Genomic DNA, 20,182 nt, shown 5'->3' with positions numbered 1-20,182 from the left:
ACCAGCCATCAACAAAAGTTTATCATTTATTGGTGCTTCACCATTGAAAAGAAGACAACTAAGTAAAAGAGATAAGCAAAGCTATGCAAAAAGAAAGATCTTGGATGCACAAAGTTTAATTGGGAATCAAATTGCTGCTGCTGTAGGAATCAATTACGATGAACAGCCAAGTTCAAGTAAAAGTCGCCCATGCAATAATTGTGCAGATCTTGATAATCTTATAGAAGAGTTGAAAGAAAAATGTAAAGTGTCAAATCGTAGGACAAAAGTTCAAATATTGACCTTGGTTCCAAGAAGCTGGACAATTAAAGATACGACAACAGCATTTAATGTATCAGAAAGAATGGTAAAGCAAGCGAGAAAACTGAAGAATGAGCAAGGTGTTCTAGCTTTTCCAGCAAATCGGCAAGGAAGGAAGCTTTCAGATGAAGTTGTCCAGAAAGTACATGACTTTTTTCAAGATGACGAATTCAGCAGACTTTGTCCAGGGAAGAAAGACTGTGTGCCTGTGAGAATTTCAGGAACAAAGGTGTACAAGCAAAAGCGGTTGTTGCTTTGCAATTTGAAGGAAATGTACGTGTCTTATCAGAAGCAAAATGGACCAGAAATTGGCTTCTCAAAGTTTTGCGAGCTTAGACCAAAATGGTGTGTTACAGTTGGCTCTGCTGGAATGCACTCAGTTTGTGTCTGTACAATACACCAAAATGTCAAGCTTATGCTCACTGGTGCATCAATCAATGAAGACTACAAGGAAATTCTTAGCAAAGCTGTTTGCAGCTTGGAAAACAAGGATTGTATGCTTCATCGTTGTGAAAACTGCCCTGGTCCAGAAGGTGTAGAAGCAGTTATTGCAACATATTTTGAAGATAATGACCCTGAAGAACTGATTGAGTACAAACAATGGATTCATACCGACAGGGATACTTTAGAAACAAAGCAGCTTTCAACAGAAGAGTATGTTGAAGATATTGCAGCAAAAATTTGGAACCTGTCTTGTCATCACTACATTGCCAAGCATCAAAGCCAGCACCTGAAAGCTCTCAAAACTGATTTGAAAGAAGGCGAATTCATAATACTAATGGATTTTGCTGAAAACTATTCATTTATTGTTCAAGATGCAGTGCAAGGCTTTCACTGGGAAAACAGTCAAGCAACAGTTCATCCATTTGTAGTCTACTACTGTGAAAACGAAGAGGTGCAATGTGTGAATCTTTGTGTTATTAGTGACTGCCTTCGACACGATACGATTAGTGTCCATGTTTACATTGGAAAAGTAATCAATTACCTGAAGATGCAATTTTCCAAAATAAGCCACATCCACTACTTCAGTGATGGTTCAGCTGCACAATATAAGAATTTCAAGAATTTTCTCAACTTATGCTATCACAAAGAAGATTTTGAAATAACAGCAGAATGGAATTTCTTTGGAACAAGCCATGGAAAGTCGCCTTGTGATGGCATTGGAGGCACAACAAAACGGTTGGCAGCAAGAGCAAGTTTGCAACGTCCATATGAAAACCAGATTCTAACACCCAAAGATCTTTTCAACTTCTGCAATGATAATATCAATGGAATCAAATTCTTTTTCATCAGCAAAGAGGAAGTTGAAGAAGAAAAAGCTTCTCAAGAAGAAAGATTCCTGCAAGGGCACACTCTAGCTGGCACAAGAGAAAACCACCATTTTTTGCCCATTGATATGACGACAATTAAGGTCAGTAGAGTTTCTAATGATGCGACATCTTTTTTGGCCAAAATTAGTGCTGCTGAAGTAGTAGTTCAAGTCATGGATCTTCAGCCTGGGCAGTATGTTGCTTGCATTTATGAAAAGAAATGGTGGATTGGAAACATCGTTGAAATCTCAGTCGAACAGAAAGATGCTTTCATAAGCTTTATGCATCCTCATGGTCCTGCAAGTTCATTTTATTGGCCCTTAAGACGTGATACTTGCTGGATTCCAGAACAACTTATCATTGGTGTTATTCCAGCTCCATCAGTGACATCATCTGGTCGGCAATACAGTTTTCCTGAAAGCATTCTCTTGCAAATCAACGATGCTTCCAGAATGATGAAGTAACTGAGGAAGACAGGCTTGGGAACCTGCATAAAGAAACCCACAATCAGGCTTGGGATCCTGTGGTAAAGACACCCTGTAATCAGGCTTGGGAACCTGCAGTAAAGATACCCACCCGTGGCTGTTACTGCATGGCTATCGGGCGTGGCCCCTATGGCGATGGGGATGCTGGTTTTATTGTGATAACCAGTAATGGCTCAGCTATCATGGACCAACGCAGGGCACTGCGCACACAAAATATAAGATACTTTGACCTGAGTAAATAAGCACTTAATGGAAGCGTTGCAAAAGAAAAATATATCCATCTTGTAGAGCAAGAGTTTCTCTTTCAGATGATACTATTCACAATTAAATCCAGGCTGACTATTTTGTAGTAATGGGCTTTGAACTTTGGTAAATAAAGCCATTTGCGCTGACACTGCCAAATTTGAAGAGATTTTGCAAGGCGACTATAAAGCCTGGGTAGTTGGAAATCCAGCTGTATTATGTCCAGCACAAAGATAAGACTTGGTAAAAAGTTCAAGTCCATATCTTTATCTGCAAGGAAATTATTGCAGTCTGAATATTGGTCAAAATTTGTCGCATTAAGTCACGACAGAATTAGGGGTACACTTTGAGTCGACTTGTTTGACCGGATTTTGCATCAGTAATCTTATAATTAATTTCGTTTGAATCAGCACAAAAAACTGTACAGGGTCTCATCTTACTAACCATTCTTATGAATTGGTTTCAATTTTATGAGACCCCAAAAATGGCATTTTGTCTGATGTCGCGCGCATGCGAACTTACTACCCTTCAGACAAGGGGGTGTAGATCAGCAAGTATTGCAGCTAGAGGCTTGAAATCTTGAGAAACTTAATTTAGCACTTGACTAGTGCTACAGATAAAATTTGAAGAAAATTGGAGACATGATGGTGGGAAGGTTTAGACCACTTGGCATGGAATGACCCATAAGTAAGAATCCCAGAGATACAGAAGTAGGGATGGTGAAGTCAGTGAAGGAGGTGGTTATTATCCTTGATCCTTGGTTGGAGGTGCTGGTCAATAACAGCAGAAATTCTTTCAGTGGGAGTGCAACAGCCAGCTACAATTGGGCATCCAAGATTGTTGGGTTTGTGAATTTTGGGGAGCATGTGGAAGGCGGGTGTGCAGGGGTGTTAGGGTGAGGAGGGAGATGGACTCAGGTGAGGATTCTGGAAAGGACCTATGGATTTCAGCGGGGATTCGAGGTTATGTTGGACTTACAGAATGGGATCACTCTGCAGAGCTTGTAGGTGGAGGAGTGAGGTAGTTGGCAGAGGGCTTCCGTCAGGTAGTCACTGCGACTCGTCATAACAGTAGTGGAGCCTTTCTCTGCAGGATGATGATGATTAAGTCTGGATGTTTTTTCAGGTTGTGTATGGCTGTCTTTTCTTCTGCCAAAAGGTTAGCGTTCTTCGGAAGAGATCTGGGGAAGGAAGCTGAGACCAGCATGGAGGTCAGGAATTCCTGGTAACTGACTAGTTGATGGTTAGGTGGGAGTGGAAGGGGGGGGGGGGGAGTAGACGATATGGTTGGGTGGTGGTATGAACTGGAAGAGGCAAGGTTCCACGTTGGGGTTGGTTGGCTTTGGTTGGAGAGGTTGGTGGGAAAGAAGTATTTGCACTATAGGGATCGCAACAACGAGAGAAGGTCTCCGAGAAGTCAATATTGTTAAATTTTGAGGTGGGGCCGAAGGTCAGGCTTTCAGACAGGACTGAAAATTCTGTGGGACTGAGGCTGTTGGTGGAGAGGCTAATCACTGTGTTCTGGGTTTTGGATTTTGTGGGGTGTTTGGGAGGGTGTTTTGGAGGATGTGGTACATTGAAGAGGTCATCTAGGTAGGGTCCGGGTGCAGAAAAGCTGATGGTGGAGGAGAGGATCCAGATGGCCCGTGTTGTGAAGCAGCCACTGAAATGAAGTGTATTACGTTCATCTATACACTAACCACAGAGTGGTCAACCTTGCTCTTGGGCAGAGTTTGGCAGTGGCCATTCATCCTTATGGACAGCTGGTTGGTCATCATACCAATATAAAAAAACTGTGCAATGATTGCAACAGAGATGGTATATGACATGGCTGCTTTCTCAGGTGGCTCAGACTCTGACGAAGTAGGATAGCTTGTGACAGGGTTGGTAAAGAAAGTGCTGGGTGAGTGGACTGGGCAAGCCTTGCACCTGGACCTTCCACAGCACGTTGGCATTGGAAGTAGCACAGGGATAGCCTAGGATGTTATGTATGTTGTGTGGGCAACGGAACACCACTTTAGGGGAGGTGGAGAGAACTTTCAGATTTTCCTCATTTCAGAGCATGATGATAGGTAACAAAGCCCTGACAAAGGAGATGGTTCAGTTGCTCCATTCCGAGGTGGTATTGTGTAATGAATGGGGCACTTATTTGAAGCTGGTTCTTCTGGGTGGTGGGAAGATTGGGAATGTGTGGAGAAATGGCACAGGAAATCTGTTTGCGGACTAAGTCTGGAGGAATATAATGCATTGTGTCCGGTCAAGTAACTTGGTACATGAGATCACATTGTATAACATGACAAATGCCATCATGTCATTCATAATGGCATTATCAAATCAAGCAATATGACATAATGGATCATTGAAGTTTAGGATGTTTGCACCCCCACTCTGGGATACTTCCTATTATAGATGCACCCCCACACAAGAATACTTACCGTCATAGATACGTCCCGCTCTCCAGAAGCACATAAATGTGTCTATTTGTTCTTAAACCCCTCACTAGAGATGTAACTAGTGGGTTTGAGAAAGAAATGATTCACTCTTTTTTTAATAAAAAATAAAAAAATAAATAAAAAATAAAAAAAATAATAAAAAACAGCATACACCCCCCCCCCCCCAAGGAAATCAAAACTACTGTCTTAGTGTCCCCCCTCAGGAAAGCTTCTTTAGCTATTGTGACTACGTAGAATTTCTTGGCATATTAACAGATCAAATTCTTGTCGGGTCTTGTGCTGTGTGAAGTTTATGATGATAATAGATGTTAATAGTTTATACTGTGTAGCTAAACTTATGATGTGACAATACTACACAAATAAATTTATTTAAAAGCTTACTATATTGCAAGCTGAACGATTGGCATAATAAATAATAAACTACTGGAAAGAATACATCTTGTTATTATCTTTTATCTTAAAACTGTTGTCATTGTTTATATGAAGTATGCAATAATGAAAACTTAAATTAAGAAACCGCCTCTAGAAAAAATTTTGGCGTGACATGTTGCAACAATCAATCCAAATTAAGTACGACTGGCTGAAATGAGCAGGAGAACTGCGAAACAATGTATGCACGACAAGATACTGTCAACTTTTCAGTCCTGTATGAAAATTGACGAACTTAATTTTGCTCTGTTTGAAAATAAATTTTCTACAAGATACCATAGTAGTTTTTGAAGAAAATGCATGAAAACATTTTCTGTTGGTTGGAAGTAAGGTGAACTACTTCTGATAATTATTTTTTATAGCAATATTTGGGTTAGTTTAATTTTCTTTGTGGTCTTTGATAAAGCTTTAAATTCTTGATCAAACAGCATATTTTGTTCAGGGCTGGGTATAATTCTGATTTGGTACAGACATTGATTTCCACAGCCAAAGATTTTTAGAAGATTTTAAGCCAGTGGCGAATAAAATCTTTAACATATAAACAATGATATGATAATCAACTGTAATAAGCAGTTTTTTTTAATTACATCCAAATGCAGCACTTAAAATGCAAGGCATTTCTACGAAACACAAGTGAAACCAAGTGATTTTTTGCACGTAAACTTGAATGATGAAAGATTCTTCCAAATCCTGCTCAAAATTACCATAAGAATATACTTTTTGTCATCATTTGTATCACTTTATTTCATCTCAAGATGCCCAATTCACATAAAACAGGATTTTTACGTGCATCTGATGTGCAACTTTAGACTACCATATCATGGCAAGAGATAAAGCTTTCACAAAACAACAAGATGGCCATCAGTTATATGTATCTGTCTACCTTCTTACAAAATTTGGACTAATTCGAAGTCTGAAACGCAGATGTAGCAAGCATTTTAAAAAAAAAACTCACAAAAAACATGTTTTTGGTCATAAAATCAAAATGAAGCTAGGGTTTTGAAAGCAAGTTTTCAATTTTATCATACATTTTTTTATTTATATGATACACATGTGGACCAAATTTGACCCATTCACCTCACTCCATTCCTGACTTATTCAAGGCTGACTGTTGCACGTAAAATGCAAATGATTGTAACTGTTTTCACATGTAAAACCTAAATGGTGCAGAGACAAATGATGCCATTAGCTGAGGATTAATTTCAGCCCAATTACAGTCTTTTATAAAGGCATCAATTGATTTCCACAATCTGCCTGGGTGGTAGCTCCAGATTGTTGTTCAAACCTTGCTCAATATACTGTAACATAGTTACAGTAAGACAGGTGTTTGAATGCCTCTACAAACAGCTACTAGTCTGGGCTACACCAAAAACTTTTTACCCCATTTTCCTAGCTCAATTAGGAACCAAGCACTAAGATTTCCAGTTCTGTCCATGGCTTTTTCATACATATTTGTTAAAGCATTATTATGCTCTGTAACTACAAGCATTACAATACTAAACTTCTCATTATATGATATTTTTTGAAACTCTTCAGGCTGGAATATTTCCGTACTTATTTCACGTAAATTGTTTACAAATGAATGACTGAAATCATCAAAAGCACTGTCATAAAAACCCTTGTCATTCTCATTTTCACTTAGACATTCCTCCAAAACCTCTACGAGCAGCAAAAAGAACTTGTCATTTCATGCCTACTATATTGAACATAATAATTACCATCTTTCTCTCAACACAACTGCTACAGTTTGATATCAATGTAATACAGAATTCCTTATGTAGCAATACTATGAAGCATTGATGCCCAGTACAGTCAGATTCAAGAATGGAGTGCGTGATGGCTATGAAAAATTGTGTATTTGGAGTGGAAAGGATAACAGGTGAAGCATAGTTCTCAGATAGTTTGTTGTTAATTTTGTGAACTGTCTGGCTCCTTTGTCCGTGCAGGTATTGGTCCCTCTACCTCAGGCTAGCAGTGCAACAGTAATCTTCACAGCTGTAACTGTTGTTCTATTCTATTCCAAATACAGTAACTAGGCCATTCTAAGGCAATTTTAGTGTCACCAATTACATTCCTAACCATGGATCTTTCATAATGGGGATTACATTGTATTTTATCCCTTATGTCAAATCTCATTCTTGCAATTGGTTAAAACAATGCAAGTAAAATTAACAACTCTCTTTAAAAATTTAATCACCATTTATGCACTGTGATGGATTGGGTTCTTGTTGGCTCTTCAATTTACTAAATTTCTTAGATTGTCCTAAGTGTACTTCTTTGCTTACTAAATGTAATAGCAGCACAGGATTTTGAACTTATTTTCACATGGATACATTTAGGAAGCACTTCAGATTTTAAACACTGGTTAAGTACATACTTTCACGATCTTGACCATTTTTTCCCAAGGACACTGATATATAAACTACAATGTGGGGAATACGCAATTCAGTAATTTTCTGTAAAATATTGATAAGGCAAACAAGAGCACGAAGATATAATTGGAGGACTAAGATATAATTGGAGAACACTTCCTAGAGTCCTAAAACTCTATCCCTATGAGGCGGCTTGATACTGCTGTCAAATGGGTGAGCAACAACACAGACTAAGCATTTCGCCTGGAGACTCAGTGACACAAACTACAGAGTATAAAATAAAATGGAACCAAGTGCAAGGAGGAAAAAAAATAAAAAGAATTATTCTTTAACAGCTATATATTTTCAAATTGCTTACGGAACAACCTTATCCCCTTCAAAATACTCTCCATTACAACCAATACATTTGTCCCACTGGTACTTCCACTGCTAAATAGATTTTTTGTAGTTATCTTTAGAAATGGCTGATACCTTCTCCCCTATTTTTTCCCTGACTTTCTCAATATTGTCAAATCAGTGTCCTTTTATGCCCCTTTTCATGTGTGGAAATAAGAAAAATGCCCATGGACCCAGGTCAGGTGAGTAAGGTACGAGGGGCAGAGGAACCACGCTATTTTTTAACCAAAAACTGTCTAACAAAGATGGCTGTGTGTGCAGGTGCATTGTCGTGGTGGAAGAATTGGTCTGCTGTCTGCCACAAATTGGGTCTTTTTAGCTGAACACTGGTGTGCAATCTTCTCAAAACTTCCATATAAAAGGTCCGATTGGTGGTCTGACAGTCTGTAAGCATTAGCTCTACAATTTTTTCAACATTTTCGTCGATTAAGGCAGTTGACTGACATCCAGAACGAGGTACATCAACAACTGTCATGTTGCCATTTTTAAATCGAGCAAGCCACTAGTATACTTGAGTTTTTCCATAGCATCATCTTGGTAAGGTGTTTTCAACATTAAAACAGTTCAGCAGCATTTTTACCAACAACTTTCATAGCTGCATTTTGTTAACTTGCCATCATAAAAAACAAAGCAAGAAGAAAACAGCGCTGGCAAAAACAATCACTGCAGATGAACAGGTCGACACCACAGGCAGCACTGAACTGGCAATGAGTTGTGCTATACACGCCTGGCGACAGAAATGTGTGCTACACAAGGAAGGAGGATTGTTGTGGCACCAGTCTCGAGAAGCTCACAGCAGCCAGCCCTGGGGTGTAAAGGACAGCTACCTGCTGATGGGTACGGCAATAATATTGACATAGCATTCCGCAGCACAGTGGTTTACCGTACTGGTGAGCTGGATTGCTCCACGCTGTGGCCTAAAGCGACGCTTCATACCCAGCTACATGATGTGAACCGAACCCCTATCACAACATGTCCAATCAGGAAAGTATATACGCCCCCAATTAAGCCCACAGTCTCATTCCATTGGCACCATGCATTTGTCCAGTGCTGTCTCTGCAACAGCCATCAGTCGGATGTGAAGCCGAACAGCTACAGCACCTACAATTGGCACCACCAACTAGGTGAGGCAACCTGTCTATGAACCGTTGGCCAGCCTCGACAGTTCCGGGAATCTAACCAGTATTGGTGAAGTGAGGTCTCTCACCAGGTGCTATCGCTAGCCACTCTGGCCGGCCTTTGAGGGTCCCGAGTTTGACTCAGTGCATCTGCATTTCCTTGCCAGCTTACTCGGGCCACGAGCAGAGTGGGCCAGTTTAGCCATAAGCCTGCCATGCTGTGAAATGGGCACCCATCAAGCATCAGCAAGGCACCTGTTGTTGCTGATTGCTGTCACACTATCTCCACCCTCTGCCACTTTGGCTTACTCGCTCGCTACCACTCATCACATTCGGACCTGGGTCACTGCCACATACTACTGTATGAAAAGCATCAAATAACAAAGAATGTTTTAATGAGTTAGCAATCAGGACTACACACTCGTCGTCATACTGAAAATTCCATCCCCACAGCCTCCCACACCTATTGTTCTGAGGGCAGAAGAGGCCATCCTGAAACACTGGTATCAGCATAGCAATCTACACAAACACGACACCATTACAATAACAAACTTGAAATTCCTAACATCCACACTAACAAGTTAATTGCAAAAAAAATGAACCATTAAAAAAGATGTCATGAAGAAAGTTTAGATGTTTTATCAAAATGTAAGGCTGAGTGGATAAGAACAAATCCAAAGGTCCCCAAGCTCTGAACTGAGGCAGGGAGGTCTACAGATTTTCAGAGGATCAAGTTCATGATTTTTCATGACTTTTATGTGGAATCTCAAAGTACAAGCATGTGTTTATTGCCTGCCTTAAAGTATATGGAGGCAGAGCACATTCTCCCTTGCACTCCACCTCTTCTCGCAAGAAAAGCTGTTCGCTTTCCCGAGTCGAGTCCCCCCCCCCCCACTCTATAGACGGCAAGTCACAAACCGCAAGTAGTACAAATATGGCATAGGAAAAGTTTTGGGTAGCGAGAAATCAATTTTGCTCCGAGTGTTCTTAACATCTTTAAAATGCAATTTAAATAGCAGAGACAACATTTTTGAGGGTAGCACTAACCTGCTACTCCCAACTTCCTACTCTGTTCTAGAACCACTCCTGACTGACAAACAAAACAAAACTCACGACCACCCACTCAATTTCAGGGCCTTGTCATTACTTTCATGGCCTGCAGACACCCTGCTCAGTCATTCCTAGGATTTTTTCTGTCAAAACCTCTGGGAAAGATTCATTATTATGGAAAAGGCTCTGTTGTCTCACAGTTCAAAGACCACTTGAAACTGTTGATGATGCTATTACTGGATGAGGGAGTCAGTTCAACAGTTGGAGGAAGGCCAGGACATAAATGTATTCAATAAGAGCACAGCTAGTAACCTTTGTGTTGAGAACAGCTATTCTACAAAAAAAGTAACCAGAAAATAGATACCTACTTCAGTAGTAACTATGGACAATATGGGATCATGAAATGAAAGCTGTAAATAACTTTCAACACACAGTAAAATAGGATACAGTAAATTTACTTACGAAGCTCACAAAATTCTAATTAAACTTTTAATATTATTTAATCATTTATTTCACACTGAAAGTTTTGTTTCAAAGTTTCACAATTACCTGACACATGAGATGTCTCAGTTCTGAGCTGACACAGTTTTCTGACTGATTTGGGAACAAACTCAGCAAGATTGTTGTAAAATATAGTAGGAACTGGTTGGCCTGAACGAATAAATGCTGTCCTGTACTTGTTAAGAAACCAATGTGGTTCAAAGTGCTCAGCACATAAAAGAAATTTGCTCAGCTGCTCAGCAGTCTTCTCCAGTAGATCATCCCTCCCACAGTTGACAACCCACTGGTGACACCTGCAAGTACAAATAAAATTGTGACTTCAGATGTTAGCTAAAGATTATGTTTTTTTTTTTTTTTTTCTTCAGTTCATAATTATTTTGTTTGAGACAAATATTTATTTGACTAAGAACACACATCTAAGATAAGAATCTCCTTGGTTCCACATATATTAGTAGTTACTATACAACTTATATGGTCCACAAAAGTATCATTGTTATAATCAAAGTACCCTTAAGTTTATTTTAAAATGTAGTTGAAAAAGGATATGATGAATATCATGCAGGGAAAATAATGACAAGCTATACTCAGATAATGGTGTGTAGGTTATTTCGTTTGTGGTGCAAAAATGAGTACTTTTAAAAGAACATTTGGTAAAATGTTAATTGATCTGGTAAAAGTCACATAGTGGATCCCTCTAGCATTTTTAGTCATTTACATGCAAGATATGTCATTATGTATCAAAATAATCTTCAGATTATGTATCAAAATAATCTTCAGGCTTTTCCACTACCTGATATGCATTTTCTGGATTTACCTTGCAGTTTTAGTTTTCATGGCAAAAAGTGCATTGCATATGGCAAACTGAAGTTCATTTGGCACGAACATAAACATTAGACAGCACTACAGGTCAATCTGTTACCAAAACCTTTATTTGGCATTTACATTTGTTGGCTTAGTCACCCCTAAATCACTTTACTACCTTCCAACCAAACCCAGCACAGATCAGTCTGTCATCACAACCAAGATTTCATGAGGGGAGGGGGGGGGGGGGAGGGGGGGAGGGGGTCCAGTGTGATATTCTAGCTCTTTGTCTATCAATGTTATCATAACAGTTCTAATGTAGCACCACATTTGAAATAACTATTCTTTTTTTTCCTGTGTTGTTTACTGCCCACATTTCACTTCAATGTAAGGAAGACAATTACCTTTTCTCTCTCTCTCTCTCTCTCTCTCTCTCTCTCTCTCTCTCTCTCTCTCTCTCTCTCTCTCTCTCTCTCTCTCTTTTTTTTTGGGGGGGGGTGGGGGGGGGGGGGGTGGAGGAGAATTTTCTTGCTAATGCAAGAATGAATTTCATGTCCTCCTTACTTCTGCCAGTGTCAGTTACTTTGTTATCTAAGTACTAAAACTTGTCTATTACTTTCAGTGTCTCATTTCCCTCTGCACAACCTGATTTAATTTGACAACATGTAACACCATTTCAAATCAATTTCTATTCCTTTTAGCTAATCTTAGAGGTCCTTAGCTTTCTCTTAAAGAACTACAATGTGACTGGCAATCCATTAAGGTTTTATTTCTCCTCCTTGAACTTTAATGCCCTTTTCATATTTCTCCTTGGTTCCCTTACTACTTGTCCAGTATATAATTAAATGCACCACAATCCTGTTTCACGTGTTAACTTTTTCCAATTGTTCCATTCTTTTATAGATTAATTTTTGCATCCAAGATTTATTAAACTGACAGTTTGTTCAGTAATATTCACAAAATCAGCACCTGCCTTATTTGGAATGTTGTTCTTGAAATCTGAGGGTACTTAACCTGTCCCATATATTCTACATACCAGTTGGAACAATTCTATCGTGGCTGTTTCTCTCAAGAAACTTAATAATTATGAAGGAATGTCATTTATTCAAGGTACTCAGGTCAAATTTAGGACTTTCAGTGCTCTATCAAATTCTTATCACAGAACTGCATCCCCCAACACAGCTTCGTTCATTTCTTCTTCCATCTCTATAACACTGTCTTCAAGTTGCTTTCCCTTCTACAGTCCTTCCTTCTAAGTTTATCATCATTACACATACCACAACTCCCCATTCACTGAAATAGACTCCAAGTCCTGATAGTTTAACTGAAATAATGAAAAATTTATCCATTAAACCTGCAGAGGCCACCTTCAGTGATCACACAATGAAATTAAAAGGTAGAAGTACTGATGTACTTAGGTATTTATTATAAAAGAACAGAGGTTTTATAATCTGTAGCTACTCGAGTTATATTTGTTGCGTACCAACTGGAATTATTAAGTCTGAGAAAAAAAATTGGCTACAGACAGGTGGAATATATATGGGGGCAATGAATGTCTATAGGATAAATATAAATTGCCTCATTATCAAGTATAAAGATGATTTTGAAAAGTGAAAGCTACGAGCTACTGCCACAAGAAGAATACTATGATTAAAATGTCCTTTGAGAACAAATATACTTTTACAAAACAATAGTAAAATATTGTCACGTTGTAACCACAATCAACTCCAAATCTGAAAGCAAAGTCATCAATGAATTACGAGACTTAGTGCTGGAAGCACGTTTATTACTGACGTCAACGTACAGACGAAACAGAACTGAACTCCAGGATGGAGTGTGCTGCTATTCATAAACATCAAATATTTCAGAACATATAAATACTGTAAACACAAGAAATTTCATTAATCTTTCAGAAATAGAAAATACTAAATAACAATTAATTGAGGTTGGTTGACTTTGAATTGTCAACCCACAGCATGTCAGCCAGTGACAGTATCTGCTATGCCACACTGCTCGCAGTACAGCTCATCATTGCTCCCTCTCTCAGAGAAACAGTGACCTAACGTCTCAGAAGTTCTCAGTGAAGCTAATTACAGTACCCTAGATATAAATCTTGTCAATGGCTCTCTGCACAGCAGTGATGGCGTATCCTGACATTCTGATCATGTTGTCACATCCTCTTCACCATGACAAGCAACAATTGTATCATCTCTCCTCAAAGCTTTGCGATCAATAAAAAGAGTTTCCTTGAATGGGAAGCCCCCACCGTCAATTTGTGTCTCAACGAAAGGTCATAACTCAAGTTCGTGTGCGATGTCTGACACGCAAAAGAGTTATGATACAACCCAAAATAGTGGTTTAGTAACTTTTCCAGTAGTCCCACATTCAACACATGCGTATAAATCCTACCGAGTCTCCCAGGCTCTATCTCATTAGTCAGTGCTTGGCATTCTACGGTTCTCAGTCCCTCTCCTGTGCACCAAGGGTCTATATGTAAGCCAGCTGTCTCACTTCTTCAGTCCATGTGACGAGGTATTTCATGTAGTCATCCTGAGTTTCACACTGTTAAAGTGAGATCAGAGCATCTAATGTCATTTAAACCTAAAGACCATAGCAGAAAGAATAGTGCGAAGCCCGTAGCAACTTGTTTCACTGCATTACATACGAATGTCACAAAAGGCAGCATCGCTAAGTCCCTATGTCTGACATTGGTATATGTTGAGAATGTATCTGCTATTGCCTTATTAAAGTGTTCTGTGAGGCTGTTCTTTGTTGATAGGGGGTTGCCATATTATAGATGATATCACTGCATAAAATTACCTCTGATACTAGTTTCAACTTGTAATGGATCTGGGAGATGTTATTTTTTTACCGTATTTGTCGATACCGAATTGTAAATGTTTTCTTATATTTTTGTCAGAATTTATTATAATTTGTCTTATTATATGTTAATTTACTTCTGTTTTTGAGAGTAAAAGCATATTGATTACTATTAGAAAATGTATCGAAGAATAGCAAAGAAACTGATTGTGTAAAATATCTTTGACGTTGGAGTAGTCTTTGACTATAGTTAGTCCGAGTCGGAAGCTAACTCTTGGTGTGTGTTGACGGAAGAACAATGTGAAGGTCGCAGTCATAAATAATTTTGAATTATGTTAACTATTATTTTTGTATTATCTGAAAAGAAGAAACTACATTGGAAGAAACTGTATTTGAAACACCAAAATGAGAGAAACACGCTGAACCACGTCATTTTCTGCAGGCGACAACGATGCATTGTGGAATCATACTTAGACAACTGAAGCCAAGACTTATATTTGCTTGCAAACGTCTAATGGAAAAGGTACTGTCACGAAATACGGCAAATTTAAGTTTATAAAAAAAAATAGTGACCATATTTTCAACTTGTGTAATAGCCGGGATGCCATATTTCAACTGGGGGCTCAGCCGGGATATTGTGTTCACGAGATCTTCAACAGTGCTACGAGAAAGAAAATTTTTGTGTGTTAATACTAGTTTCTTCAGAATGTGTGTTACAGTGTTTGTGTTCATCGGGAAGTAAAAGTTTTGGAGAAGAAAAGTTTCGGCAAAAAATATAATTTTCGACAGAAGAAAATACTTCAAGAATTTTGGTCAACAATCACATGGATGGAAAACGTGGTTTTGCAACAGTAGAAGAGTGTTCCAGATAAGTCACGAAACCCTCGTATTTTGTTAAAACAATATTTTTATCTTGTTTTGTATTGTTGTGTATAAATTTTTGTTCTTCACAATGACTTATGAGATTTTCGAGAGTATTGTGCCTAAAGTAGAAAGTAGTAATTTAATAGACTTCGAACATAAGGACAGGTCAAATGAAAGAGAAAGAACCGATCAATTTGATTTAAAAAGTTTTCTTGTAAATTTCACGAAAGAAATTAAACAATCAGTTGACGACAATAAGACATACTGGGATGAAAAAATTGATAACATTTTGTTGCAAGTCCAAGCAGTCAATACCCAAGAGGGTGAGCTTTCGAACAGAGTTGGCAGTGTTGAGGAAAAAATTGAATCTGTGGAAGCAAAAGTAAATGAAATTGATGTTAAATTGAGCGGTGAAATTAATACTGTAAAAAATGAGTTACTGGTAGATAGGGAAAGAAATTTAATTGATTTTAATGAGATAAAAGGGGAAATTAAAAATTTGGATGAGAATACAAAAGTTTTAGTTAAAAATGTACTCTAGAAGAAAAAGTAGAATGTAATGATTAGGAAAACAAAAATTCTGTCAAAGAACTTGGCGAAAAAATTGAAAGTTTTGACATTGAATTTCAAAGCAAAAATTACAATGTCAACACGTGTAATCTTATATCTAATATTCCAGTGAAGCACTTTTCGGTAGATGGACCCTTACATCCCGTTGATTTTATGCAGTATTGTAAGGATTGTTTTTTACCTCACTCACCAGATGAAATAAAAATTAAATTTGTGAAAAAATTCTTGGAAGGGGAAGCTTTGACTTGGGCAAACCAGATTGTAACTTTGGGGATGACCTTTTCAGAATTTGAATCAAAATTTTTGGAAAAATTTTGGGATGATCTTAAATAAACTAGAATCAAAAGTGAATTTTTGAATGGGCGAAACTATAGGGAATCAGATGGGAACATGAAACAATTTTGCAAAAGTGAACTTCAAAAACTTATTCATTTAACAAAACCTTTGGATGACTTGATCAAAATTGATACCTTAAAGAGAAGATTGCCATCAGCAATGCAGTTGAGTTTAGTTCATTGTCCTGATAGTAATGTAGAGCAGTTTCTCAATTATATTGAAAAGTTGGATAGGGTAACAACAAGAACACACAGTGGGTTTACTCAGAAAGGTAATGGTCAAAATTGGGGAAATGACAACTTTCAAAAAAGGGAAGAAAACAATTATCATGGCGTCAGTCAAAATTCAGGGGGATATAGCAATTTTGAAAAGAAGGACCATAATTTTTATCCAAAACAAGAACAACATTTTCGCGTTAATAATCAACAAAATAGAGAACACTTTAGGGATCAAAATCACAGAAATTTTGATAGAGGTCAGTCCAATAGAAGCTACCAACAATCAGGTAATGTTTGGCATAGGAATGGGATCAGAAATGTTGATCAGAGACATTGGCAGAACCATAATCAGCAGTTCAAACAGGAACCGGAAATAAAAAACGAGTAGACGCCCCCTTGAAGGTCCGCAAGGTTGAGGCAGAAGGTGAGCATGATGAAAGGACCAATGGATGTGACTATCATAAACCCAAACAGGACAGTTCCAAACCTAAGCTATCACATGAGGTCATTAGTTGTTACTTATTGAAGAAATTTCAAGAGGAAAATAATAATGATAAAGATAACATTTTCAATACACAAGAACATACAGTAGATAAAAGTAATTGTGATTCATTTAATTTAACAGAGTTTTACACTTGGGCAGAAAAGAAAAACACTTTGTCGGATGATGTAATTTGCAGTAGTTCAGAGATGTGTGTGAATGAAAGAGAGAATGCATGCTGTGAGAATGAAAATGTTGGTGAAAGGGATCTGGTAACTTTAGAAAGGGGAAATAATATTTTGGGGGATAATTTGAATGTATATGACCTGAATATGTATAATGATAATGACGTTGTTGATAAAGTTGATAATGATGGTAATGGTATTGATGATGATGTTGAGGAAAGGTATTTCATTAGTTTAAATAGGGAGTTGGGTATACACATGGTTGAAAATGGATTAAATAGTGAGAATATTATAGAAATTCCCAGGGATGTTACCAGGATGAATAAAGCTCACAAGCTGGATGTATGTGAAAGTGTGAATTTTGATGTTGTTGGTAAAGAATCTGACTACACAAATAACGATGACACATGTATAACTTCTTACCTAAGTGAAACTTTTATAGATACTAATGATACACACACATTTCTTATGAATATATGGCTGAACAGTGAAACTATTTCTTTTGACAAGAACTTTAGAAAGATGCTTATTAATGTATGTGAAACTGTATGTCCTGAGTGGTGGAAAAAGATGAGATATTTTATTTTTGAAAAGCTGAAGGATAAGTACTTCAATAGTATACAATGTGATTTGGATGAAAATTCTTGGCTATTTGAGATAATAGAGAGTACTCATGACAATTTTGTATTTTGTGCAAATTTTATAACTCTGACAAATAATACATATAATGGTATACCATATGATTCTGATAAGTATGGGTTTGGGGAAATTGAAAGTGATTTATTACATGAGGATACAGGTTCTGAGAAAAGTGATCAATTTTGCAGTCCTTATACAAAAGTTCAAATTGGGTCATGGATTGGTAAATGTTTAATTGATACAGGAAGTGAGATCTCGGGAATATCTGAAAGGTTAAGCAAAAAATTGAAAGTGGAGAAAGATTATGTTGGGAAAAAAAAAAGTCTCCCTAGTGAGCATTTCTGAATTTTTCTAATTTTGGAAGCTAAGTCTTCCCTGTGGGTGAAGACATGCATGTGAGGACATGCATGCAAAGGTATAAGTTTCAAAACCAATTTTAGATAAAGCCTCATGATATATGAGCAGTTTATTGTTGTTTATACTGATGTTGTGGGGAGCAAAAGTACTCTTCACAAGAATGTGACTTGTAGTAATATTTTAGTAGAGAGGAAAGTGTACATAAATAATTGCAAAAAATTTAGATAATACTGATGTATCTTTCGCTGTACTAAAAAGAGAAAATCATAAGCAAAAAAATATACAAAAAAAAACAAAAAAAAACCATGACTAATAAAAAACTATAAAAATAAAAAAAATTAGAAGTATATATATATATATATATATATATATATATATATATATATATATATATATATATATATATAAAGGCAAATATAGAGAAAAACACATTACACTATATATGCCCAGTATCATTTTTACTGTACAATATGTAAGCATAATGAAATTAACATTAATATTTAATAAAAAATTAAATCTTATTCTAGCAAAGGAGTTTTTACCTTTCTATTATTTTCAATCTGTATGCTGTATGTTAGAATATTTCTCATGTATGTTTTATACCATGTATATTTGTCATGTCAAATAATTTCTTTACTTGAATTTTTTTGTGTACGAGATTGATGGGGAAGTATCATTGCAACAACAGCCAGTAACAAGTCCACAGATTCAAAGAGTCCAAATTTGGAAGAGGTTATCAGACTGCATCATTAGTGTACTAATTGTGTAATACAGATCCATCACTGAATGTGGTCGGGATTTTGTTGTATATGTCCATAACAACAAAAGCCCTGGGGAGCAGTTGTAATGGATCTGGGAGATGTTATTTTTTTACCGTATTTGTCGATACCGAATTGTAAATGTTTTCTTATATTTTTGTCAGAATTTATTATAATTTGTCTTATTATATGTTAATTTACTTCTGTTTTTGAGAGTAAAAGCATATTGATTACTATTAGAAAATGTATCGAAGAATAGCAAAGAAACTGATTGTGTAAAATATCTTTGACGTTGGAGTAGTCTTTGACTATAGTCAGTCCGAGTCGGAAGCTAACTCTTGGTGTGTGTTGATGGAAGAACAATGTGAAGGTCGCAGTCATAAATAATTTTGAATTATGTTAACTATTATTTTTGTATTATCTGAAAAGAAGAAACTACATTGGAAGAAACTGTATTTGAAACACCAAAATGAGAGAAACACACTGAACCACGTCATTTTCTGCAGCCGACAACGATGCATTGTGGAATCATACTTAGACAACTGAAGCCAAGACTTATATTTGCTTGCAAACGTCTAATGGAAAAGGTACTGTCACGAAATATGGCAAATTTAAGTTTATAAAAAAAATAGTGACCATATTTTCAACTTGTGTAATAGCCGGGATGCCATATTTCAAACTGGAAAACTTTTCCACTACCAAAGACCGTCACTCAGGATGCACCGTGCTTCAAAATGGTGTCTTCTACAACGAACACTGTAAAATTTCCAGAACTTCAGCAGTTGGCGCAGTTTTGGTCACATTTAGCAGGTGAGGTGGTCAGTGAGAATGATTCTGTCCAGAGTCTTCACAATTCCAAGGTAAGCAAATGGAAATACTTCAGGATAACCGGCCACACATGAGCTGTGATGATGAGCAACCATTTTCATCCTATCAGTTCATAGTTCCTCTTATGCAATGGTCTTTCTATTGACTGAAACCCTTCTTTGATCAATTGTTCCTTCAAGGCTTCTATGGTTTCACGACAATTAATCGGTGAAAAAAACACGTTGTCATGAAAGCAAGAACTGTCTGAAGATGAATCACAACAATTTGAAACTGGTAACGATACCATTTGCATAAAGGAACTGAAAATAAATTTGTGGCTGGTTGCTGTCTCAACACCATCAATATTTGTCTTGAAATAGCAGCCACGGTCTCCAAACATGTCATCAAATGACAAAATTGCAAAACAGCTCTTTTCTGTTATGTCTCAAAGTTTGTTTAACCCACCTTGCTGCAATGATTCCATACAGCCAAATAGCATAAGCACACTGTCAGCAGTGGAGGCCCGGTAGCAGTTCAGCTCCAAATTACCTGCAGCACTTCCAAACTACCTGCAGCACACTCAAGTGACCAGTGCACTGTTTAAAGCAGCTGACGAATATTTTGGCTGGTGAGCTTACAGTTTCTTCATGAAAACAACTGCTACATGCTCACAATTTACGTAACTCGATA

The 20,182-nt window shown here is 37.4% G+C and overlaps 1 protein-coding gene across 1 annotated transcript in view; it reads right to left on the bottom strand.

Moving 5' to 3' along the window:
• Positions 1–20,182, bottom strand: part of LOC124794911 (zinc finger and SCAN domain-containing protein 2-like) — a 164,616-nt gene that overhangs the window by 101,569 nt on the left and 42,865 nt on the right. The window contains exon 2 of the mRNA XM_047258613.1: positions 10,705–10,949. Coding sequence (XP_047114569.1) covers positions 10,705–10,949 — 245 coding nt within the window. The remainder of the gene's footprint in view (positions 1–10,704; positions 10,950–20,182) is intronic.

Source organism: Schistocerca piceifrons, chromosome 4 (genome assembly GCF_021461385.2).
Source record: "Schistocerca piceifrons isolate TAMUIC-IGC-003096 chromosome 4, iqSchPice1.1, whole genome shotgun sequence".
NCBI lineage: Eukaryota > Metazoa > Arthropoda > Insecta > Orthoptera > Acrididae > Schistocerca > Schistocerca piceifrons.
Note: the sequence above shows the minus strand (reverse complement) of the source record. Positions and strands in the feature narration are given on the sequence as shown.